The sequence below is a fragment of the Sprattus sprattus genome, assembly GCF_963457725.1.
Source record: "Sprattus sprattus genome assembly, chromosome: 9".
In the NCBI taxonomy this organism is placed as follows: domain Eukaryota; kingdom Metazoa; phylum Chordata; class Actinopteri; order Clupeiformes; family Clupeidae; genus Sprattus; species Sprattus sprattus.
In genome coordinates, this window is record NC_137928.1 from 29,774,985 (window position 1) to 29,801,018 (window position 26,034).

The 26,034-nt window shown below is 40.3% G+C and overlaps 1 protein-coding gene across 1 annotated transcript in view; it reads left to right on the plus strand.

Moving 5' to 3' along the window:
• Positions 1 to 26,034, plus strand: part of pds5b (PDS5 cohesin associated factor B) — a 49,775-nt gene that overhangs the window by 17,943 nt on the left and 5,798 nt on the right. Inside the window, exons 7-31 of the mRNA XM_080844296.1 lie at positions 2,946 to 3,026; positions 3,211 to 3,351; positions 5,641 to 5,756; positions 5,888 to 5,982; positions 6,105 to 6,250; positions 6,761 to 6,912; positions 8,974 to 9,087; positions 9,206 to 9,287; positions 9,532 to 9,580; positions 9,674 to 9,813; positions 12,752 to 12,867; positions 12,948 to 13,053; positions 13,415 to 13,575; positions 13,764 to 13,887; positions 14,873 to 15,031; positions 15,212 to 15,280; positions 15,410 to 15,546; positions 15,657 to 15,780; positions 15,992 to 16,196; positions 17,675 to 17,789; positions 17,911 to 18,043; positions 18,173 to 18,292; positions 18,392 to 18,454; positions 18,547 to 18,689; positions 19,333 to 19,803. Of these exons, the coding sequence (XP_080700422.1) occupies positions 2,946 to 3,026; positions 3,211 to 3,351; positions 5,641 to 5,756; positions 5,888 to 5,982; positions 6,105 to 6,250; positions 6,761 to 6,912; positions 8,974 to 9,087; positions 9,206 to 9,287; positions 9,532 to 9,580; positions 9,674 to 9,813; positions 12,752 to 12,867; positions 12,948 to 13,053; positions 13,415 to 13,575; positions 13,764 to 13,887; positions 14,873 to 15,031; positions 15,212 to 15,280; positions 15,410 to 15,546; positions 15,657 to 15,780; positions 15,992 to 16,196; positions 17,675 to 17,789; positions 17,911 to 18,043; positions 18,173 to 18,292; positions 18,392 to 18,454; positions 18,547 to 18,689; positions 19,333 to 19,803 (3,362 nt within the window). The remainder of the gene's footprint in view (positions 1 to 2,945; positions 3,027 to 3,210; positions 3,352 to 5,640; positions 5,757 to 5,887; positions 5,983 to 6,104; positions 6,251 to 6,760; positions 6,913 to 8,973; positions 9,088 to 9,205; positions 9,288 to 9,531; positions 9,581 to 9,673; positions 9,814 to 12,751; positions 12,868 to 12,947; positions 13,054 to 13,414; positions 13,576 to 13,763; positions 13,888 to 14,872; positions 15,032 to 15,211; positions 15,281 to 15,409; positions 15,547 to 15,656; positions 15,781 to 15,991; positions 16,197 to 17,674; positions 17,790 to 17,910; positions 18,044 to 18,172; positions 18,293 to 18,391; positions 18,455 to 18,546; positions 18,690 to 19,332; positions 19,804 to 26,034) is intronic.

The window sequence follows — 26,034 nt, forward strand, 5'->3', positions numbered from 1 at the left end:
GTTCAGAATGATACATGCAACTGACTGCAATGCGTGCCTCTACACTAATACACTAACAACCTAATTGTATCTTTACAGTAACTTACCTTTTGGGAGAGTGTATTTTCTAGATGTATATTTTAATCTACATTCTAAAATTCTTTAAAACGTACTGTCATATTAACCTGAGAGACATCCAAGTGAATCCTTTTATCTTTCTTAAGCCCTTTAAAAAAATATACAAAACTGATTAGATTTTTCTCTCTCTCTTAGTTGGCATACCTCAGAGAGATATGCCAGTTCATGAGCATTGCTTGTTCGGCTCCTAAAAGATTTTTTCATCATCGCTGGCTATCGGCTTATGATGTTGCCATTAGCACCCAGAGGCTGCTTCCTGCCTACAAGGTCCTATTCTACGGTTTTATGGACAAGGAAGACAAGGCCCTCTACAAGGACCCCCTAAAGCAGCTCTTTGCTGACTACAAAGTGAGCGAAAAAGCTCAGATACAGGTTTGGTCCTTTCATGAGGACCTCAAAAAAAGGTAACGCATCGCAGTTGTTTCTCCTTGGTTTTCGGATTGCTTACCTGCACTATGGTAGCCAAAAGATTGTTAGTTTTTGTAAAGAGCTTTGTTATGCCTTTGATTTTTCCAGGCATGACGCAGCTGGGTAAAGACCGGAAGAAATGGGTGATTCGGAAGGTGTGGCATGAAGCCACCATAACTGAGCTGCACCTCAGTGTCTATACAGGAGTGCTTGCCATCCTTAAGGAGTATGTAATGGTCTTCCAGGTAAGTTGAACATTGAATGCTACATTTCTCGTCAGGTTTTTCGAAATGAGAAAAGGGAAAAAAAAATCTTAAACCATGAGAATTGGATGATGATGATAAAAATGGAACAGGATTCTGTGGTACCTGGATCAAAAAAAATCATAGCGATCGATGCCACATTTTCTTTGAGGTCCTTGGATATGTCCTTTTATGCTTTTCCATAACGAGGTGAATACTAGTATTTAACTTTCTAGATACCTAAGTTATAATTGGTATGCATTCCTCGTGTGCATTTTGGTACATTGAACCACATTGTTCATGTTATTTTCTTTATAGGGCAGTCAGACACTTGTGCATACTCTTCATGACAAACAGCTGCAAGTTTTCTTGAACTTCCTTGCCTGCTTTGTCAAATCCGAACACCTTAACCTGATGCCCAAAACTCTGGCTACCCTGGAGATCGACAACAAGCTGCTACCTTCGAGGGAGATATATGTGGGGCGGGAGGCTGACCGATTTAGAGCGGCATATCCACAGCACCCTGTGAGTACATCAAATTGTGTACAGTAATTAGAGTGATTAATGATTAATTAGGAGTCTCTGCAGGGTTTGTATGATTGCATGTACATAAGTAAGTATTGTTGATCTGTTTCAGCTGCTGAAGCCATTCCTGCAGGAAGTGTCCCAGGCCTACAACACATGTGCCAAATACTTGCAGAAAAAGCTGCCGTTGCAAAGTTAAACCCTTCAGTCTTTGTCGGCCATGGACCCAGTTGTGAGAGGGCATTCTCAAACTTTAGCCAAACTGAGAAAACTCATTGAGCTGATGGGTCACCTGCTGCCACCTGATGCTGACACACACCAGGAGGTTTTGAGATACAATGTGGACCAGACGCTGCCCTGTTACGAAGATGGAGAGGATGTTGTGAAGTGGTGGGCCTCTGTCTTTGATACTGGGAAATATCCAGGCCTGTGTCAAGCAGTAAAGGCTGCCATGTCAATTTTCCATGGTCCCCTGGTTGAATCTTCTTTCAACGTCATGGGCAACATCATCGACATAAGGTCTACCAGCATGAACATCTCCACGTTTAGTGCTGTCCAGACAGTAAAATATGCTCTGCTGTGCAGGAAGCAGAGTGGGGTCGAAATGTTTAAACGCGACGATGTTAAGCTTGGTGTTGTAGATTGGAGGCTCTGTAGCAACATTTGCTCGGCTGGAACAAGGGACAAAGCCCAGCGACAAAAAAGGTTAAATAAAGTGAGGGAGAGGAGGGTGGAATTTGGCTGCCAGCCATCCACCAGTGCTGCTCAGAATAGGGCGGAAGTGGTGGATGGAGAGAGTGTGGCCCGAAAGAGGCACATGGCCAAGCAAAGGAAACGGGCCCTTGAAAGGCTGGTCCAGGCCAAAAAAAAAAAAAAAATGAGTTTTAAATTATTAGCTATTTAATAGATTAAATTATAATGATGTATTAATAAAAAGTTTTACCCTAAGCAAATGTTGTCTTTTCCCTATTTATTTTCTTCTTTAATTTACATGTTCAAATCGCAAAAAAAAATCTGGGGGGGATGCCCCCAGACCCCCCTACAGGGGTTTGGTTTGTCACCTTTTTCAACCCTTCCGAGTTTGCAGGTATGCTGATTGTGTCTCTATGTAAAGCACTTTGAGCTGCATTTTTTTTTTGTATGAAAGGTGCTATACAAATAAAGCTTTATTTATTTATTTATTTAATTAATTAAATAAGATAAAATTACATTTAGACATTTAGAATAGATACAAATTTGCGATTAAAAAAAAATGTGTGATTAATCGCGATGAATTTTTAGTTAACTATGACAAAAATGCGATTAATCGCGATTAAATATTTTAATCGTTTGACAGCACTATTATATATATTTGTGCCGTGGCAGGCCAACTAGGTGTGGGCAGCGCTCAGCATCAACTAATCTGCATAGACACAATTTGTTTAGGTCCAATTGTCATATCTTATGTGGTGTCTAATTGGCTCGTGATCAGAAGTGAGCAACCATGGGAGGACCTTTTAAAAGATGTCTGCAGTCCATTTTAATGCTAACAACCTGAAGCTAACTTTCCAAATCCTGACTCCCTGGTGAGGAGTACAGCATTCCGCAGCATGTTGCACATTGTCATTCAGGACAGAAATTTCATTACGTACATCAACATCTTTTTCCACACAGAATCTGAACAAGCAAGCCTATGACCTGGCGAAGGCTTTGCTGAAGCGGACAGCTCAAGCAATAGAGCCCTACATCACTAATGTGAGTTGTTCATTGTGTTCTATGTTTTGAGGGGTTGTCCAGTTTCATAGGTGTTTTTGCAATCACTACACCCTGTAACTATTTTGAGGAGCTATTTGAAAACCATGGGGCCCAAGGGGTTTTAATGATTTGTCACGCTACTTTCTTGATGTATTTCTGGTTTACATGTATTTTTGTTACATAGTTTTTCAATCTGGTCCTGATGCTGGGGAAGACTTCAGTAAGTGATCTGTCAGAACATGTTTTTGACCTGATCCTGGAGCTGTACAACATTGACAGCCACCTCCTGCTGTCTGTCCTGCCTCAGCTGGAGTTCAAACTCAAGGTGCTCTTTCACTCTCGTCTTACTTACTTATAAATTCATATTGATGTATTCCACACACACACACACACACACACACACACTTGTTTTAGTCTTGTTTTGGCTGTAACCGTATATATTGTAAATAGTAAAAAAAGGGTTAGTATAGCAATGAAACATAAAACTATATTGATTGTGTCAATAATTTAGTTTAAGGGTAGATAGTCTAGCACAGAATATGTCGATGTATTATGAGTGGGGTAGAATCAATGCATGACAGAGTGACGGGATGGGTAGGTATAGGCAGAGTTTGTGCAAGTAGCCTACACAAAGTCAGGGAGCAGAGCAGCTGACTAATGTATGTACTTTATTAGGAACAATGTGCCTCATTCACAATTTTTTTCTTAAGTGTCTTCTTAAATATCTTCTTCTAAATTTCGAAAGACCAATGTAAGAAAAGATTTCCACCAGATTCATGAACGCCTGGAAATGTGTTCTTACACAGTTAAAGTGTTCTCAGCTGTGCTCCCCGAAAGAGGACTTAAATTGAACGTGCATGATTGTACACCTTGATTTGCATACATACACGCCCCGTCAGCTCCTTATAAGGGCATGCAATCGTAGAGACGTGTGCTGTCAGAATCGACAGAATTTACGCAAAAGCAACTCGAAAGCAACACAATCGACAGTCATGTCAAAGCGGAAAGCGAGCACCGGTCAAGTACACGCAAAAAAAATGCAACCGCACCGGTTTATCAATTATAATATTAATATTATTATATTCGGAGCTTTCATTGATAAACCAATGCTGTTGTCTGCCTTCCCAAGGCCCAGTGTTCTACTGGTACTCGTTCAAAGGGGTAGACAAATCAAGTAAAAGCCTACACCTGTGTAAGTTCTCAACTTTGCAGATATTTTAATAAATTGAAAGCTATGAATATTGAAACCGCCGACGGATGAAGTCAGGATGCATACGCAGGTTGAGTAATTAAGTGATTGGCAGCTGGCCGCTCTGTCCATTCGCGCACCTCACAGTTGCGTATAGATCAGACTTATCAACTCGATTACTATTGATCAAAACAGAATGAGGGTTCGGCTGTAGCCTACTTGAAACATACTATTCAGAACATTTCCGCTGACGTACATTGCATACGTGATGAATTGCTTACAAATCTGCTTAAAACAACTAGTGAAGGTGTTTTAGAATAATATTTATGCCATATACAATAAGTGACTATGTAAACACCACGTATTAATGCTAGCTGTCTAATTATTTAGCACAATGCTAGCATGACTCTACCGTAATTCGATTTTTAACCAAGGTAGCCTATTGTACCTATTGAGCATGTTGATCGCGACCTGTTTACAAATCTGGTTAAAAAGATAAAGATGAGCTGTTATTTATAGATAATAAATATTTCCCAGGCATCTAATGGCTTACAGCTACCTGTAAAGCATCTAAACGTACAGAGTAAGGTAGGTTGACTGCTAATTCGGCAGCCACCAGTCTTTGGATATGGATTTGTATATATCGCATTAATATTATTATTACCATCACACATAGGATATATAGGTTTACACACACACTGCTTAAATAAAACTCTAAGACTACTATCAAAGTATTGTTTTTTTAAGATAATGTAGGCAACTGCTAGCTAGCCAGATAATGTATGCAACTGCTCGCTAGCTGGTTTATAAAAAAAAAATCAAACTAGCGTCTTCTCTAAAATGGCAAGCTTGGAGAAGCCTCTGTTCAATGATTGGCTGAAGGGGTGGGAGGTGGGATCTGCTGCTGCTGTCTGGCTATATCCACGAGGTTGAGTTTAGTGCTTATTTTTGTATTCATACACTTACATTGGCAATGTTCGTTAGTGTTTTTTTTATTTTAGGACATCACGGTGCCTCCTAGAATCATGACTATGAATGTTATATTTATTATTATTATAATTTTTATCTGAGGATGTCTGTAGGATTGATGTGAACGCAATTACCAACGATTTCTCACAAATTCAACCCTTAAGATCTGGCCAATTTATAAATGCTATTTAGCGTTTTTAAATTCTGGTCTTAGTTAGGAACGAATACGAGATGAGAGAACTTTCATGAATGCCAGAATTGTCCCGGGATTGTCGTAAGTGGATTTAAGAAGGAATATCTTCTTAACTCGTTCTTAACTGCGTTCGAGAATGAGGCCCAATGTTTTCACAGCATTAGTATTTGTTTGCAATTTGTATTGTCAATTTTAGTCAATTACATTGATTTGTTGTTGCAGGCCTAATATATACTGTAAAAGTATAATTATTTTGTCTTTAGAGTAACGATAATGATGAACGTCTTCAAGTTGTGAAGCTTTTGGCAAAGATGTTTGGGGCAAAGGACTCTGAACTAGCCTCACAGAACAAACCCCTTTGGCAGTGCTATCTTGGGAGGTATGGTTATTATCACAAATTTCTCTTTGCTAAACTAGTAATGTGTTCATATTTGTTGAACAGTGTAAACATTACCCTTCTCATTGGTGTATTTTGAATCTAGCTGATGCCTTCTCTTCTTGATCTTGCAGGTTTAATGACATCCATGTTCCCATTCGCTTAGAGTGTGTGAAGTTTGCCAGTCACTGCCTTATGAACCACCCTGACCTGGCAAAGGACCTAACAGGTATGTAATGTCTGTATGTCCACATAGAACAGAGCAACTGCTTCATGAGCAGATATCTAAAACCATGCCAGCTGCCCTGGCTGCCTAGAGCTCCTTGACATGTTGCTGTGTCTGAATCCTAGAGTACCTGAAGGTGAGATCCCATGACCCTGAGGAGGCTATCCGGCATGATGTCATCGTCTCCATCGTAACTGCAGCCAAAAAAGACTTGGCTCTTGTCAATGATCATCTCTTGAACTTTGTGAGGGAGAGAACCCTGGATAAAAGGGTATGTGTTAGCCTGTCTGGCACTCTTGATTTTTATATACAGTCATGGGCGGAAATACTGGCACCCTTGGACATGAAAAAAGCTAGATTCTCATCTCCTAAAAATAATTATTCTACTGTTAATGGTACAGTAATTTTGATTTCGTAAACATATCCTTGGAAGTCATAAAATAAACCGCTGTGTTTTTTTCTCACATATTTTGGGTCAACAATATAATGTACTAAGACTCAGGCAATCCACGTGAAATTTGTCATGATTGTAGCCTCACATGGTTAAAGCAGAATATAAGGTTTATACCCCTAGGAAGCTGCTTAATATACACCAGAGTGTTCATTGAATGCCATTTTAAGTTTTTAATTTGCCTGAATCAAATCATACTGTTTTAAATATCAGAAATACTCTTTTCCCTGTCAAACTAAAAAATGACATATCCTAGCCATACTGAAATGCACTGCCCTTGTAATTTACTACAATAATAGTGACTGTTCAACCTGCCTTATTCTCTTCCAGTGGAGGGTTCGTAAAGAGGCAATGATGGGTCTGGCGCAGATCTACAAAAAGTATTCCCTGCAGGGAGAGGGGGGGAAGGAAGCTTCCAAGCAGGTCTCCTGGATCAAGGACAAGCTGCTTCACATATACTACCAGAACAGCATAGATGATCGGTGAGTGCTGCTTCACATATACAGTGCCTTGCATAAGTATTCACCCCCTTGGATGTTTTACCCTTTTATTGCTTTTATAAATCAGTCATGGTCAATATAAGTTGGCTTTTTGGACAATAAAATTCACAAAATAGCCCTCTTTAATGTCAAAGTGAAAACAGATTTCTACACAGTTATGTAAATGAAATACAAATATATAATTGAAAATAAGTGATTGCATAAGTATTCACCCCCTTTAAATAGACTGACCTAATTCAACAGAGGTCCAGCCAATTGGTGCTAGAAGTCTCACAATTAGTGAAAAGGAGATCAGTGTGCAGTGAATGTGTCTCAAGTGATTGTAGTATAACGACACCTGTGTCTGGAAGGTCCATTCACTGGACAATTAGTTCATGCCCTTCTCTAGTTCAATTACATTTTATTTATATAGCGCCAAAACAATAACATTGTATTAAGGCACTTAATTAGTTATTTTGTCTTATTGAAGCTGCCAGAGCTTCGATGTTTATAGCAAAGAGCAGGGCACTGAGGCAATCTCCTTTCCTCACCCCTCTCTGTAAGCCAAAGAACTCAGAGCAGCATCTGTTCATTCAAACATGTGCTTTTGGAATTTTGTGTAAAACTTTGACCCATTCTACAAATTTGATGAAATTCCATAGCAGAAAATGCTTTCTTCAGAAAGTCCCAGTTTGAAGTATCAAATGCATTCTGTGCAGCTGATTAGCATGGATGTCTGCTTATTTTTTTTTTGGCACAGGTAATAATGTTTAAAGTTCTTCTTATATTGTTAGTGCCTTGTCTGTTGGGGATAAACCCTGTTTGGTCTGGTTTAATCAGCTTTGTTTTAGAACTCTACGTGCAAAATTACTGGTCAATAAGTTCTGGTTGTTGCAAATTAAACAAATGGGTCTATAACTCTCACAGAGTGGATCCTTTCCCTCTTTATGAATCACAGATATGATGGATGGTCTGTGACCATGCGGGTAATCTTTGGATAAAGAATATTCAAACACCCTTGTTAATATCGGTACTAAATCATCTATTAAGTATTTATAAAACTCTCCAGGGAGTCCAGTCCAGAAGGCGGCTAGCTCTGTTCCCCATCTCATAATATATATAGTATATAAGGGGGTTCAGGCTCTGGGCTCTGTTAAGCGCCTAGAGGGAATTGTATGGTTATGGCGCTATATAAATAAAATTGAATTAAAATATTGAATTGAATAATATCTATGCTTGGAGTCTCTCAAGGCTCCCTCTGCTTTATAAGACAAAGGTTTGTCTAAGGCCTTTCTCATCTCCCTAAGTTCTGTTGGGTTCTGGGTGTTCTTGTGGTCTTGTGATGCATTTCTAAGAATTTAATTTGATAGCATTTTCAGTTGTTCTTTATAAACATTAACATCCACCATTGTGAAAAAAAATAAACAAAAAAGAACAAAAGCCTGACTGATTGAACAAACATAAAATCAGTCTCAACAAAGAGGAGTTGTGACCGGTCTCTCCGGGGATGTACACACAGAGCTATCGCCACTAGGCTACATGCAAGCAAGTCACCTTTGGCTAAGGACTCCAAAAGAGAAAAGAACGTTTCTCGGCTGAGGAGAACCCATTATTAATATCATGTAGTCTCAGTTCCAATATTATCACTTGCCACAAACGTAATGCCTTTAAAATAAAATGAATCAGGTTCTGATAATTCAGTTTTTACTTTACTACTCACAGTTTAGTGTTGTCTAATTTGTTATTATTGATAAATCAGCTCTGTTTGTTGTCAATGCCTCGGTCCAATTACTGTGTAAAGGTATCTCCCTTTTGTCTAATTGGACGTGGATACCAATCTTTTCAAGCATTGTAGCTGCATCTGTGAGGGTCATGAGAGTTTTCCCTCCAGATACAAGGTCCATTTTCAGTTTAGCAGGGAATAGCGTTGTGTTTGAAACTGGACAGATTTTGAACAGCAGCATTTCCCTCTAAAGCAGTAGTCTACGCCATTTTAACCTGCCTTGTTTGCTGCAACAAAGTAGTGTCTCGATTCTTCTGAAACCTCTCATCCATCTCTCATAGGCTGCTTGTTGAGCGCATCTTTGCACAGTACATGGTCCCTCACAACCTGGAGACCACTGAGAGGATGAAGTGTCTCTACTACTTGTATGCTACATTGGACCAGAATGCAGTCAAGTAAGTACACACACACACACACACACACACACACACACACACACACGTACATTACCATCTTTTAATCAGTGGAATGGTATGTCTGTGTGTAACATATTTGGGCCTTTTGTTTGTCAAGAGCTCTGAATGAAATGTGGAAATGTCAAAACATGCTACGACACAACGTGAAGGATCTGCTAGATCTTGTGAAGCAGCCAAAAGTAAGTATTGAAATGAATATAGTCATGAATTGATACTCGTATTTGAGAAAATTAGGGCCCTGTGAAATATCCCAAATTCCATTTAATTTCTACCATTCTGTCTTATGTTTTATTTTTTCCTCATGTAACCAAGATTTCATATTGTACTATTAGATTTTACGATTCCATCTGCATAAATCATAGGGCCTTTGAAAATAATGATTTATGTCAAGTTCTGACGGATTTTGTGTCTTGTGTGTTTCAGTCGGACTCCTACAACAAGGCAGTGTTCTCTAAGGTCATGGTGATCACCAGTATGTATCCAATCCATTTCACTACTTAAGTGCTCTCAATCTCTGGTCTCAAGTCTGGCTGCATTGTGGACTTGGTCTCTGTGTTGTAAACAGGGAATCTGCCAGATCCGGGGAAAGCCCAGGACTTTGTGAAGAAGCTGGCCCAGGTCTTGGAGGAGGATGAGAAGATCAGAAAGCAGCTGGAGACCCTAGTAAGCCCAGCCTGCTCCTGCAAACAGGCCGAGGGCTGCGTGGTATGAGCTCACATTTGACTCATTATTTCAGACCAGGTCTTATTGATCTTTGTAAGTGGAAACATATAGGTGTGAGTTTGGCACATTGTTTGGGCTAGGGATGCAAATTATCGATTAATTCATTAATCATTAGTTGATAATCTTATCGATCGACTTTCAATTAATTGATAAGCGGCGTTTTTCACCTGAGTTTCAGTGCTTCAATAGGGCCTTTAAAAATAGGCCCTATTATTATTATATTACATTACATTATGATAATTCTATTCTATTCTATTATACATTCCTCAAGTAATTATGCATTAGGAAAAGAAAGCAGAAAAGTTTTTTTTATGGTATAACAAAATCCATTCATTAATTTAAAAAAAAAGAAATAAATTATGGACTGGCTCAGTTCTTGCATTTGAAACAGACATAAAACAAAAAAGAATAGAAGAAATTAAATAGAGCCAAAAAGAATATTATTGAGCCTATAGCAGTGATGCCAACTCGTACGAATTGATCCGTACTAATACGAAAATGTGGTGGAAATACGGCGATACGAATATAATGACTCATTCATACGAATTTAGGGTCAACTTGCAATATTATTTATTGAATAGAATATTTGCGGTAACTCGAGAAATAAGCAAAAATGTGTCATGATTTGGCCTCCTGCTTACTAACGCGGAGGGCGCCATTTTTGTTTAAATTGAACGACGTGATACGTTTGTGCTGATTGGTCGATATTATAGCTGCAGCGACATGGAAACCAATAGGGGAGTTTGGTTCATTGTTATCTATTTAAGTGCGCACAGGCGATTGGGAATGTGTTTTATCGTTTTGAAGACTATTTACTTTTGACGTTGATGGATAAAGTTACCTTGTTGCATCTGCTCTTATTTTACAAATGGCCGTCACCAACATATTTGGGTACGTTTCTGCGATGTTTTCTTTTTTAATCAACTACTGCTCAGTAATATGGAACCCCAATCATTAAACTAATGATCAAGAATAAAACTTTCTTGACTCGAGCGATATATATTTTTCTAATACAAATACGAATGGTTAACGCAGAATTTCCATTCGAATAGAGGTATATTTCTGTCAAAAGAGTGAGCTAAATGAACAGACAAAAGACTGAAGTAGGAACAGACCGCATTTGTAGTTATTCCCGTGGCAAAAAACTGACACGAGCACCGCTGTCACTGCTCTTGTGGTCGTTGTCGAGCAGTACTTTCGCGGCCACGGTATTCCATTTAATCGAGCTCCTTTCTTACTTCGCTCAATTTGCCTTACTGAGTCTTTTCATTTAGCACAATCTTTCTGTTGTGGACGAACAAGTTCTCATTTTTTTCTCATTTCAAGTTTTTAAATATAGCATGCAAACTTTATAATCTAAAAAAATGGCTGGGAAAAATAGAAGAAGCCATTTCCTAGGAAACAGACTTTCTCCCAGAGTTAAACCAAAGAATACACTTATATTAGTTAAAGTCCTGTGTCTACCAGTCATGCCTTTTGCACTATACAGTATTTCGGTCCACATTTAGCATTGCCCACAGTGGGCTCTATGATGTTAAGACACACATGTCTTCCATTAAACAAAAAACAGCCAGCACCAAAGTCCAAGGGAATAAGAGTCTGCTGTCAATGGGTTTTGAGAACCAGTCCAGTGGCATGACCCTGACTGAGAAGGTCACCTGTTCAGCCTTGATTTGATTTTATAAGGGTTGCATTTTGTGTACAGAAGCTTATAAAATATGAGATACTTCCACCACATTATAAAAAGTTTGCCAAAATACACTATGACACAGCCAAATTCACGTGATGAAGACAAGACGCCTTCTCAAAAAGTGATCTTAAAGACTACAAATAAGTCTACATTTGTAGGCTGAATGCCAAAATAGTGTTTCTTTTACAAGTACATATCAAACTTTTGCACGTGGAACCCATTACCGCAGTACAGATTTCACTTAAGGAAAAATACTAATTTAGTGGGGAAAATACTAATTTTGGAACCATTGAGTACAGATTGGCACACCACAATGTTGGCAATACTGCTATAGATTATGAAGAAACTGCATCTAGGCTATTACAAGCTAAATAGCCAACAGAACTCTCTGAAGTTTAACTCGTGCTCACGGTAGTGAGCGATAGAGTAGTTACATTCTCAATGACAAGCCATCAGGCAAAGGTAAGCTAGCCCGCTAACGAGCTAGGTATCTAATCATTAAGCCTGAGTGAGCAAGTCCGCTATCAAGCTAAATAGCCAACTCAACTCTTACTTACTTACTTACTAACTCTCATGAGCCAAACTCGCGGGCACACGTTAGCGCGGGAGTAGACAGAGATATTCACATTCATAGCAAGGTGAGCTAGCCCGCTAACGAGCTAGGTAGCTAACTCTATGAAGTCTCAGTGAGCTAGCCCGCTAACGAGCTATTAGCTAACCTGAGTTTTAAGACTATAAGCCATAACTCGCGGCAGTAAGCGAGAGAAGGTATAATACAGTGTAGCTGTGATTTTAGGTTGACCAGGTGAACTGGTGGTGCCATGCAGGACAGCAGCATGCACGGTGTTCAAATGATAACTGAGGGAGCTTGTGGAACTATTGTATTTCAATACCGCATTACACAGAGAACATTTGTTTTCAACCGGTCTCTCGCGCTAGCGCCCTCTAGCGATTAATCGTGATTAATACATTTTGATCGAGCAACCTCTTAATCGACAATTATTCTAAAGTCGATTAATCATTTGCATCCCTAGTTTGGGCTGACAATGATGGAATGTTCCCATAGACGGCATCAGAAAGAAGTCAGCAGGCACCCAACCCTGCACTCAGGATTTGGCCTTTAGACCTCAGCTGCTCACCTAAGTCTGAGATGAAGTGTGTGCTATCTTTACATCGAACTTTACTACACTGCAATAATCAGTGGTTATGATTTGTTCTGTCTTCCCACAGAGAGACATAACTAAGAAACTAGGAAGCCCAAAACAGCCAAGCAATCCTTTCCTGGAAATGGTGAAATTCCTGTTGGAACGGATTGCCCCTGTTCATATTGATACAGAATCCATCAGGTACCTTGTTCTCAGCCTCGCTCTTTCACTGTAGGTCTTGCTGATATGTTAGGGTTGTAACCCCTCCTTCTGTGCCGCAGTGCCCTTGTCAAACAGGTGAACAAATCCATAGAAGGCACAGCGGATGATGAGGATGAAGGAGTGCCAACGGAGCAGGCCATCCGTGCAGGCCTGGAGCTGTTGAAGGTACAACAGTCATTTGTTTAAATCACTTTGGGCAGATTAGCTCCCAAGAAGTTTGTTGACGAGAAATGACGAGATGGATGTAATGTCTTATGGATAACTTAAAGATCCTTTTGTTTATAGCAAATAGTTACCATTGCAGGGGCCCTGTGTTTGTTTAAGCTCAGCATGTTGCTTCCTGATATTGGAAATGCTCTTAAAAGTAACGACCTGAGTCATTACATGTAATGAGCTCCTTGACAAAGCACAGCAGAAGTATTTGAAGTAGAGACGAATCTATTATAAAAAGTATTGATTTTTGAGCTTGCAGCAGGATGTGTGTGTCTGGAGCAGGGGTTTGTGGTCATGCTGTACCTACCCTCAGGTCCTGTCCTTCACTCACCCTGTGTCCTTCCACTCGGCCGAGACCTTTGAGTCCCTGCTGAGCTGCTTAAAGATGGACGACGAGAAGGTGGCAGAGGCTGCCCTGCAGATCTTCAAGAACACTGGGGGCAAGCTGGAGGAGAGCTTCCCACAAATCAAATCGTGAGTGTGCAATCTCAGCAGCCAGCCTGACTGCCATTCACATTGTCAGTGAGGTGTAGGCTCAGAAGGGTAGAGCAAGGTCTGTGGATATTTATAAGGCTTTAAATCAGTCATCTGACACAGCTGACATGGCCCAGTGCTTTTCTAACAAGATTCCTCTTTCTTTGTGCTCCTCTTCTATCCCCTAGGGTCCTAATGCCAGTACTGCAGCACAAAGCCAAGAAAGGCCCTCCTCGCCAGGCCAAGTACGCCATCCACTGCATCCACGCCATGTTTTCCAACAGAGACACACACTTTGCACAGATCTTTGAGGTGGGTTTTCATCAACATAAGTATAGAAGTTGAATATGAATAAAAAAATCATTAAGTAATAGATCAATGTGAAGAAATGGTTATACAGCTCATTGGCGCCTGTGTACATTCAGTTGCATGTGCACTCGCAATGCAACATCAAATGGTGGTGAATCACGCCTAAGAATCTGTAGTTGTGGAGTTTCTAGATGCAAAACCATCTAAAATGGTAATTAGTAGACCCGTGTATGCAAGAATCAGTGTCTTGTCTAAATGAAAGGCTCCTCAAAAAACGATGTCCTGTAGATGGTAATTAACCCACTGTTGGCAGAAAGCAGGTGTTTGATAGGCTGATGGGGCTTGCCCACTATAAGGCAGTCTATGCTCACAAAGTTAGGAGGCAATTATGTAATTTAATAAAACAAATATTTAATTAATTGATGATATAATTGCAAAAAGCTTACATATTGAATTAAACAAATGTTGTTTAAAATTTTAATTTGTATTCTGTTTATGAGTTTGACTGACACCTATGTTAGTTAATCAATAACCTCATAAAAGCCACGTCGTGTTTTATATATGAATTAAATATGAATGAAATGCATTACACAGAAGTTGGCTCGCAAGCAGTCCGCGATTAGCACTGCTACCTAGCTTTGTCGCTCTGACACACCAGCCACGTTGGACTTCCACTATAAGCCCCTCGCGATGACTCATCCTGTTAGCTCATCCTGGCTACATTGCGCTTCTAAGAAGGCAGCTTCTTACAAACTGAAGAAAACGGTCCTGCTCATGCAATTTGCTTGATGACTGGGACCGATGGTGGTCGTTTCTTTTTTTACATTTTCTTTCTTGCTTTAAAGGGCCCTGGTTTAACCATATTAAAGTGGAACAGATACTGTTGGATTGGAATAAAAGTGATAATTCCCCCCAAAAATAAGCTGCTTGTTTGGCTCTGACTGAGCACACAGAAGGTGTTGCTGATTGTTTTTTATTTATTTTGCAGCCTCTGCACAAAAGTGTGGACACAGAGAACTTTGAGCAGCTCATCACTCCTCTCACCACGCTGGGCCACCTGGCCATGCTGGCTCCAGAGCAGTTTGCTGGGCCACTCAAGTCCTTGGTTGCAAATTTTATCGTTAAGGACCTGCTCATGAATGACCGGGTGAGTCAGGAGCCATTCACACTCTTTCTGGTTATGTTTCCTAATGCCATGCAGTTTGATGGCTGTCCATAGTTTTGCTTTCACAATGGGCTGTTGGGTTAATTTCACTGATTTAGCAGAACACCCATTGTGTGTTAAGTGGTACGATGAAATGTATGTTGTGTTAAATGTGTTAAACAGAGTCCTGGCAAGAAAACAACAAAACTGTGGGTGCCAGATGATGAGGTTTCTCCTGAAACGCTGGGCAAGGTAGGAGCCGCAAACGTCATTCTCACAGTCAGCTCAGAATTGCATAAACAGCTTTTTATGCCTGTCTCTTCATCTCCCTCCCCCTTTCTCTCTCTCTCTCTCTCTCTCCCCCTCTCTCTCTCTTACCAGATCCAGGGTATTAAGCTGATGGTGCGCTGGCTGCTGGGTGTGAAGAACAATCAGAGCAAGTCTGGCACATCCACTCTGAGAATGCTCACAGCCATCCTCAATAGCGATGGTGACCTCACTGAACAGGGCAAGATAGGGTTAGTCTCACCCCAGACCTTCTGTTCATCAATCTGTATTAAATAATCAAACCATTCTACTAAATGAATATGTGTGTGTGCACATGCGTGCGCATGTTGCTCTTCCACAGGAAGCCTGACATGTCTCGTATGCGACTGGCTGCAGGCTGTGCGCTGCTGCGTCTGGCTCAGGAGCCCTGCTACCACGAGATCATCACCCTGGAGCAGTACCAGCTCTGCGCGCTCGTCATCAATGTAATCATCCTAAATCACCCTTCTCCCCTCTCTTGGCCTCTCATGAGCATGGGTGCAAGCAGTTAGTTACCACTGATGTTTGGTTCCCAGGGCAAGCCTGTGGCTAGTTGGGATGCTCAGCTCCTGCTCAGAGTTGGAGTTTTTTCTAGAATTTTAGCTTTCGTTGCCTGTTTGTTTTTGGGCTCATCTGCTTCTCTGCTTCCCCCTGCAGGATGAATGCTACCAGGTGCGCCAAGCATTTGCTCAGAAGCTGCACAAAGGCCTGTGTCGGCTGCGGCTACCTCTGGAGTACCTGGCCGTGTTTGCCCTGTGTGCCAAAGACCCAGTGAAGGAGCGGCGGGCTCACGCTCGCCAGTGCCTGGTGAAAAACATCAACCTGCGGAGGGAATACCTGAAGCAGCATGCTGCAGTCAGTGGTGAGAAATGCTTACTTCTGCACAAATAGATAGAAGATGGTGAAATGGTGTACCTTTCGGTTCATTCAGATCTTTCTGTTCATTATTGAGCGCAACCGAGATTTTTAAGGCCGATACTGATTTTGTGGATTTGCAGATTAATAAATCAATAATCTGTCTCTATGGGGAGACAATTTATCCCTTTTAACTCTACAAGCTGCAAGAAATCGGTTTAAAACATACCGTCTTAAACTCAGCAATAGTTTGAGTAGGGTTGTTGAAGCATGCAAGAAAATGATTGGGAGGGAGCATGAGGTGTTTCTGAATGAACTCACTGTTATGTGGCCTACTTGCTTCTATATACTCAGGTTTATTTTATATGCATTTCCTGTGGGGTAATAATTTCCAGTGCACTGGCTGTATTACAGTAATTTGAAACACTCTTCAACCGGATTTGTAACTTACACACACACTTAAAGAACTCAATAACACACATAGCTTTCCTTCGTAGTTACGGAAAAAATTGAGCTACTTAAACCTTTAACTCTAAATTAAAAAGTTGCTCTCCTAACATTTCATACATATGTGTAGGTAAACACAAAGGCCATAGGAAGCCACTACTCTACCTATAATATTCGAACGTTTAAATAAGATTTAATCAAATATGAACCCTTCATTTCTTTTTTTTGTGAGGTTAATTTCAAACAAGTTGGTATCTTCTTGCCTGAAATCTGCAGCCGGTTCCTCCCTACAAGTCTTTCAGAGCTCAGTCAAGTCAAGTCTTTTATTGTCAGATACACAGAACAACAGAGTCGGACTGGGCACTGAAATGCTTAGGACAGGACACCATACCACACTACCATAACATAACATAGTCTAGTGATAGACTATCTGTACAACACGAAATCTATCCAGAGTCCAGAGCTGATGTGTAAAAGTGAACAGTTACATGAGCACTCGCGTTAAACCATCTGACAGTACAGCTTGAGAAAAATCTGTCCATTGTTACCAGCCATTTGGGTAACTTACTTTTATAACCATAAACTTGCTAGCATGATGAACTGTTGTTCATTCACAAACCATATAGTTTTAAAAATTCTGATCATTTGGCATCTGCCAGTGACCGAGTGACCCGTTGTGACATTCCAACTCCCCCCAGACTGAAGCCACCCCCTCTTGCTGTATTGTCCCTCTATTTGATCAAATACTTTTGTATTTGTTATATTTTAATCCATGCCGAAGAGATTCTTTTGAGTTTTATGTTAACTCTTCATTTTTTAAATTTTATTATTATTACAAAATAAGCTTACTGTTTCAGCCTATAAGGCATTGGTACAAAAACATGAGTAACTATTGTTTCTCTGGTAAGACATGTTTACTTGTACTAATACATGAGTAATGTTCTTCATCTACTTTGAGAAAGAGAAGTCTTTTATACATAGATGATGCGTGTCTGTGGATGTTGGTAGGGGTTGTTCATGTGTTTCATATATTCACAGAGAAGCTGATATCTCTCTTGCCGGAGTACGTGGTTCCATATGCAATCCACTTACTGGTCCATGACCCAGACTATGTGAAAGTGCAGGACATCGAGCAGCTCAAGGACATCAAAGAGTGAGTGTGTCTGCAGATGCTCATCAGCCCAGAGCAATCACACTACTGCGGCAAAATTATTTGAAAAATATAATTTGTTCTCTATGTCTGTCTCCTCTCTTGCTCACCTGCTCTTTCACAGAGCGTTATGGTTTGTCTTGGAAATTCTCATGGCAAAAAATGAGAACAACAGCCATGCATTCATTAGAAAAATGGTGGAGAATATCAAACAGACAAAAGATGGCCAGACTCCAGATGATGCCAAGATCAATGAGGTATGCCTCTCTCTGACCTCAAGCATTTACCTCTTTTATGCTGTTGTGTTGCTATTGTAAGCAAATATACAATTACTCAATAATAGGTATAACAATAATGGTAATAGGAATTCAACCATTTCCCCCCAGAAACTCTATACCGTATGTGATGTGGCCATGAACATTGTCATCTCCAAAAGTACCACATACAGCCTGGAGTCGCCCAAAGATCCTGTCCTCCCTGCACGCTATTTCACACAGCCTGACAAGGTGACACTCCTAACAGCTTAAACGGTCTAGACAATTCTGCCAAACCCTAACCCTGGAAGACCTCCACATTTTTACTATTTGCCTTTTATTGTTTTGCAGAACTTCAGTAACACAAAGAATTATCTACCGCCTGAAATGAAGTCCTTTTTCACCCCTGGAAAGGTATGTTCCACTAGTTCTTGTGCGTTCCCTTTTTTATGTTTCAAACAAAACAAAATATGATTCGTAATACTATGTTCCCCTCATCATCACAGCCCAAAGCTGCCAATGTTCTGGGAGCAGTCAACAAACCCCTCTCAGCCACTGGGAAGCTCCAAACCAAACTCTCCCGCATGGAGACCAACAGCAATGCCAGCAGTAACTCAAACCCCAGCTCCCCGGGCCGTGGGAAAGGAAGGTCTGTTACAAACATGCCACAAACATCAGTTCAAATACGGTGATTCAACTGTGGTGATTCAACTGCGTCCCCTTTATGATGGAAGAGCTTGGTCCGAAATATTCAAGCTCTTTAAAATACACACATTCCTTAAAAAACTGGCTAGGTGAAGATGTCTAAATACTGCATAGAGAATGTGGCTGTTGCCTGATTTGCTAAACTAGAAGGAGCACAGTGTGAAATAAAAATCATGTCCTGGAGATGAGCCAAACCTTTTGCTGAAAATGAGAAAAGCAACCCTGTAGTGCTCCTATGCTGACAGCTTTGTGATTAGAGGGACCTTGAAGCCAAGCCTCACTGTGTAAAATGGCCTTCTCTGAGCTCTTGTCAACCAAGCAGGTTTGGATAGCTTATTAATTATCCCTGCAGTTCTCTAGATGCGTGTGTATTTCAGCGAGAGTGCGCTTAATATAATACTGGGTAAGACTAAATGGACAACTTATACTGTGCTATAAGGCAACAAAATCTGTTGTGGTTTTGGTGAGAGATATTTTTTACAGAAAGTCATCATGATTGAATGAACACAAATATCCATAAGTGACAAATAAAACAAATAAACAATGTCACAATGTGGACAAATTCAAATCTCTGTGAATGTCCCCAGACTGGACACCACAGACGTGGACCACAGTGAGAACGAGGACATCACCATGAAGAGTCTGTCCGAAAGTGAAAAACCCAGAGGGCGCAAACGGGGGATCACCACCACCCCAGACGACAAGCCTCAAGACTCCAAGCCCAAGCGAGGCCGGAAGAAGGCCCCGCCTGTCAGCGAGGAAGCGGAAGTGTCCTGGGCAGAGGACAGCAGCCTGGCTGACACTACCATGGAGATGGAGGATGAGCAAAACAGCCCGCCCAAGAGGGGGCGCAGGGGGCGGCCGCCCAAATCCGCCGCCCTTAAAGAGGAGACACCTGCCAAGGGTAGAAGGGGGCGCAAGAAAGCAGCCCCACCACCTGAGGAAGAGGCAGAAGAGGAACAGGAGGAAGAGGAGGATGGTGAAGAGGCAGGCAGTGAAAACATCGAGGTGAAGCCCAAAGCAGGAAGAGGCAGAGGAGGCCGCAGGGCGGGAACAAGGTTGGTCACAAAACACTTATATTCTTAAATCATATCATTCTAAAACGGGTCAGTACAGAAATCTCTCTTTAATTCGGTATTTGTAATATTGATCAGTTTCAGAATATTTTCTTTTTGAAGTGCTAGGCCACGTGACTAAATTCCTAGAGAGCTGTGCAATATTTGAATGAAAAATGAATGATTAGGAAGCGTTGAATTAAATCAGTAAACCTATTGTACAATGAACACTGGGACTAGCCACTGTGAAGAGAGATACATAAGTGGGTATGTTAAACATAGGGATATCAAGATTTGAATTTGGAATTCACATATTTTGTTTCATGTTTATATTATATTTAAGTTATGATTTTTTTTTTGTAAGAACAGTGCATTAGAACTGGTGGTGGTTGGTGGTGACTTTGTGTACTAGAGTGACATCTAGAGGGCAAGTAGTATTACTGTGCAATTTACCATGAAACCTCGCTCCCTCAAATAGATTGTTAGGGACTGAAAAAATGCCTGAGTTGCGACATTTAGAAGATTGAACAGAGTAGTTACAGCATGTTATAATCCTTTTATTTCACATTTATTTCTTGGAAAAAGGGAGGAAACAAAACAAGTAGGCTACAGTAAAAGAACTAGGGACGGGAATCGGCAGGGACCTCCCGATACGATACTATCGCGATACTTAGGTGGCGATTTGATATGTATCGCGATTCTGTGGCTATTGCGATTTCTGCAAGTGATTCAATATTATGATTTCTTGCGATTTCTTTTGGTTATTATTTTTTTTAAACTGGACCATGGAAAACACATAAATCAAACATTCAATTACAACACAGTCAAATTCAGTTAGAGCTTTCCAAGTTTGAATTCCTAAATCTTAACATTAACTTAATGACTGCAGGGCAGCCAATAGAGAAAATAAATACAAATGTGCCCTTTTATTGTATAGCCCCTGTCAACTGCACACAAACTGACAGATTAAGTTTTCCTAAAATAAGGGCTGTCAATAGATTTTAAAACAATTTGAAATTCATTAATCTAGATTTATCGCGATTAAAAGTTAGCTTTTCTTCTCAAGACTACATCTTATAATTTAACGAGTGATCACTTCAGACAGCGTGTATTTTAGACACTTTAGCTTAATTGTATTTTTTTCATGCTCTCTCGCCGTCATACAAGGAATGTATGCGAGACACAATGGTGCCCCTCGAGGGGTAAGCAATTCGAATCACCTCAGTCAGCCCACCGTCGTCAACTACCGGTAGCCCTAACTGCTACAGAGTTGGTTTAGTTATTTTCCTAGAGAAGTCCAGGAGTGTGGGTTGGCGACAATCTAACCTAGGACTGCTTTCGGTCGTATGCTGAGTTAGGGCTGGGCGATATGGAAAAAAACATATATCACGATATGGATTATTTTATATCACGATAGCGATATATATCACGATATGCCCTCTTGCTCTACTGGATAGGGGTGTACTTAAAAGTGTGATCCATCACGACCTGTACCACAATTACGCAGATTGTACTGAACGTTTCCATTGAATCTTTAAATAGTAAGATTAAAACAAAGTGCATGACATTTAGTCCAGTGCTTGTGGCTTTTAGTGGTTCTTTAATGTACTTTCAGAAGATAAATCAAGTGTTAAAAAACTTTCTTTTCAATGTTTGTTCATATGCTATAGCAATAATGATGAGAAACATTTTCTTATATGGCCACGTATAAAAATAAGAAAATTAAGAAGTTGGCCATTACACATACGCCCCATTGACCGCTTCAGCCCGTTGGTGCAACAGTGAAGACGGTCCTGTAAACAAACGCAAGTAAACGATGGAGCTGCGTTTTATCTGGATAAAAAGCATATTAGCGTTTACATTTCCCAACCAATTTCATTTTTATCTTCAAGGGTTTATGATCTACGTGGAGTACCAAAAAAAAACCTCCATGCTACTTAGAATCTAGATAGTTAAGCTATAAACGCCATAGACATATACACATGTATGCTATATGTCTATGATAATCGCTGCTAGATGCTCACTGTTCTTGTGCTCCCACAGCTCCTTCACTTTTGAAATACTGAAAAGAAATCTAAGCTAACGAAATAGTGCATTTTAAACTACTACTATTTGTACATCATTGAGAAAAATGGAACAGAATCTGCTAATAAATGGCTACACTTGTATTATACTCGTATTATACGGCTCTTCAAAATGTTCAAAAAAGTTCAGTTGATTTGAATGGGCCACCCCAGCATTTGCACGTCTGTAATGTCTTGATTTTCACTGCTGCGATAAAGTAATGACGCTGTCATTAGCAATGGGTGTCGATGCCCAATTGTATAACAGCGGCTGTGGTAACAGTTACACCTTCCTGCAGCGCGTCCATCATTCATTTTTTTTAAAACCAGAATTAAATTTCGCGGGCTCTCACCGTCAATCATGTCGCAAACGTATGATGCAAAGCAGCGTAATGTAAAGCGGTGTCATGTCGCAAAACCACGTTCTCTAAAAATGATCTTAATATTCTTTTTTTTTTCAGTTATATAAACTTAGAGTTTGCATAATAAGAAAAGCTAAATGTTATATTAGAATGTGAAATTATATTAAAATGTATATTTGCTGTAATAATGAAAAAAAAAAGTTTATCACGATAGAAAAGATAGAGGAGAAAGGTCACGATAGACACGTTTCTATCGTCCTCACGATATATATCGTCATATCGCCCAGCCCTATGCTGAGTATTAGGGTGATGCTACATACAAATTTAGTTTTGTCTCATAACAACTAGTGGTGGTTGAATCTGAGTCAATCGGATTCAAAGATCCGAATCCTTACATTCACCCATGAGTCACGAGTCCGTGGTCTCAATTAACCCGAATCTTTAGGTTCTGGCTGCTACTGACGACATTATTAAAACAATGCACGAATGTCATCAAACTGTAGGTCTATAACAACATTAACACATCCGTTTTTCATCTGCATAGTAGGCTAACTTAGATTAAGCATAGCTATTGATATACGGACCCGGAGCTGCCAGCTGCGTGGTTGAATAAGAGCTTCCTGTAGACAGAGCTGTACACAGATCCAGATCCATAGACTGAGTGAATTCATGGGTCGGATTCGTATCCGGTTGAGTGAAAGACTAACTCAAAGGATTCAGGTAAAATGGGTCGGACTCGTATCCGGCTGGGTGAAAGACTAACTCAAAAGACCCAGGGGAAATGGGTCGGATTCGTATCCGGTTGAGTGAAAGACTAACTGAAATGATTCAGGTGAAATGGGTCAGACTCGTATCCGGCTGGGTGAAAGACTAACTCAAAGGACTCAGGTGAAATTAAAAAGGATGCAAACATCGGAGATGTCGCCAACGTGACTGCTATCTGAGACTGATAGTTACGTTGGCGACATCTCCGATGTTTGCATCCTTTTTAATATTCAAATATGTCCGACCCATTCAATATGAGTCCTTTGAGTTAGTCTTTCACTCAACCGGATACGAGTCCGACCCATTTCACCTGAGTCATTTGAGTTAGTCTTTCACCCAGATGGATAAGAGTCCGACCTATTTCACCTGAATCCTTTGAGTTAGTCATTCACCCAACCGGATAGCCTACGAGTCCGACCCATTTCACCTGAATCCTTTGAGTAAGTCTTTCACCCAACCTCAATTGATTGATACAGCAAACAGGCCCATCGTCAGATTCATTTTCTACGTTTGTAACAGCATTAACGCCACTTTCAGGCCGTGTTTAACGAAAGGTAAGGTAGATAAGCTGACTTAAATCATTTGATGACTTCTTTCAGTCAAAATCGACTGTAACTCGTCTGAACCAATTTTCTTGAAATTTGTTTATTGTAAACATGACAATTAAATTATTAAATTAAGTAAGAATAAAAAATAAGTATCTATTCACAATTTCCGAAATTAATTCTGATAAGCTGCCTAACCAGCCAAGCCTATCATGTTACAATTTGTTCAACAACACACACACACACACACACACACACACACACAGTAAGCCTATATACCCTATATAGGCTTACTATGGTGTGTGTGTGTGTGTGTGTGTGTGTGCTTGCGTATTTCCCCTGGATATCCTCAAAACTGCATTACAGTGGTTTGCTGTGAGCGTGCGCATTAGGCACTAGGGAGTGGGCTGCTGGGCTCATTCAGCGACAAAATTTCTACTGATTCAGATTCAAAGGACTCAAAAGATTTGGGTCTTTTAAGTGATACACTCAAAGGACTATGAATCTTCTAAGTGAATCGAAATTCCCATCACTAGTAACAACTGGTTTGTGAAAGACTCACGCTGGGTGCCCACGGTACATATGTCTTGCGTTTAATCGCTATGCGACAAGTCGCCTGGGGGGCGTGGTCAGAAAACTCATTTTGGCTGTATCAATGTTCAAGTATATGAAACTTATTAGCAGCAAGCTAGCTAGCCACTATGTGCTACAATGGGTTTTCGGTTAAAGTTTCCGCGGCAAGCTAACAGTAATAGTTCAGAGTTCAATCACAAAAACGTTGTAGGTAATTTATTAGCTAGCTACAATGTGTTTTCAATGGTTTTTCGGTGAAAGTATCAGCGGCAAGCTAACTAATAGTTGAGAGCTTAATTTAAGACCTACAATATTCTGTTTGACCTCATAGCATTCGTGTAGCATATAAACAACAAACCGAGTAGATTAGACATTTAAAAGTCGTGTAGATAACCTTTATTCACATCAAATATGTCCCGGTAACTGAGTCCCGAGACTCCGCCATCTTGTTTCGATATTTTCGATTGCTCCCGCCCAGGCTTTTAGCTATAATTTTTTTCAGGGGGGTCCATTTTGTAATTCAACCTAACGCGGCGAAGCCCCAGTGACCCAGCAAAAGTAGGGGGGTCTGGGGCATGCTCCCCCATAAGATTTTTTTTGAAAATACCCTTTTAAATAGTGTCCTCTATTAACACATTTAGATTTATTATATGGCATAAACATATTGAAGACATCTGCTGAGATTTTGTTTTGGATATGTGTGAAGCAGGAGCACCCTGAACTGGGAGAGAAAGCTTAGGAGCAGCTACTACCCTTTGCCCCCACATATTTATGTGAGGACTCCTTCTCTGCAATAGGGTTGGGTACCGAGAACCGGTACCAATACGGCACCGGTTCCATACAACCGATACCTACCCGGACCGAAATGCAACGCAGATTTCGGTGCTTCCTTTCGGTGCCTGAGCAGATTATTTTTTTTGATTTTTTTTTTTTTTATAAATTTTTTTATAATTTAACAAAACTAGCGATAGCTAACGAGAAGTAACGTTAGTGGCGTAGATCTTTCTGAGTACGATCTGTATACTTTTTTGTGTTGATAACAGATTTCGTGGGGCACACATAAAACTGCTCCATCTCCCAATATAGACTCTCGCCTGTGTCGCTCACGCTGCATTCCGTATGGGACTAGTGGAAACGGGATTTGTGTTGAGGAGTTGCCATGGTAATGGGTTGACTTGCGTGTGGTTTCGGTTTCAAGATAAGTGTGGTTGTTCTAAGCAGAAGTTGGATACGCTTTATTTAACGGAGAGCTACCGTCTCATCCAAAGATATTCCTTCTCAATGTGAGTTCTTAAGAGAGCACTAACTTGGACGCTACAATAACATTGCAACAGTCTGACAGCGAAGAGCAGGCAGCCTTGCACAGAGCAAGCACAAACAGAGCTAGCCATCAATATGACGGAGAAAATGTCGAAAGGTAAACGATCAAAAGTGTGGCTGTATTTCGCACAAAAAGATTCAAACAACGCGACGTGCAGCATATGCAACAACAAAATTGCGTGTAAATGGGGGAGAGAAGTCAAGAGGCCCTGAAGCTTAACTTTTAAAGGGGCAGTACACATTCACGAAACCAGTGGGTTTAAATAAATGCAAACTAATTAATATTTGTTTTACTCTGAAGGCAAACATGCTCATATTTCTGCAAAAGTATTACTGAAGTGTGAAGTGTGTGTACAGAGTTTGTTATGTATTTATTTATATTTATTTAAGTATACTGTAAACAGTTGTTATAAGTTAATATATTGTTCATAGTTTGAAGTTAAAAGGTTTGAAGCCAAGTGTTTTGTATTTATTTGTATTTATAGTATACCTTAAACAGTTAATATATTGTTAAATTTGAAGAAAACTATTTGCCTTGGCAATAAATAAGCCTAATGTCTTTAATTAAAAAAAAAAAAAAGTATCGGTTCTGGCACCGTTTAGGCA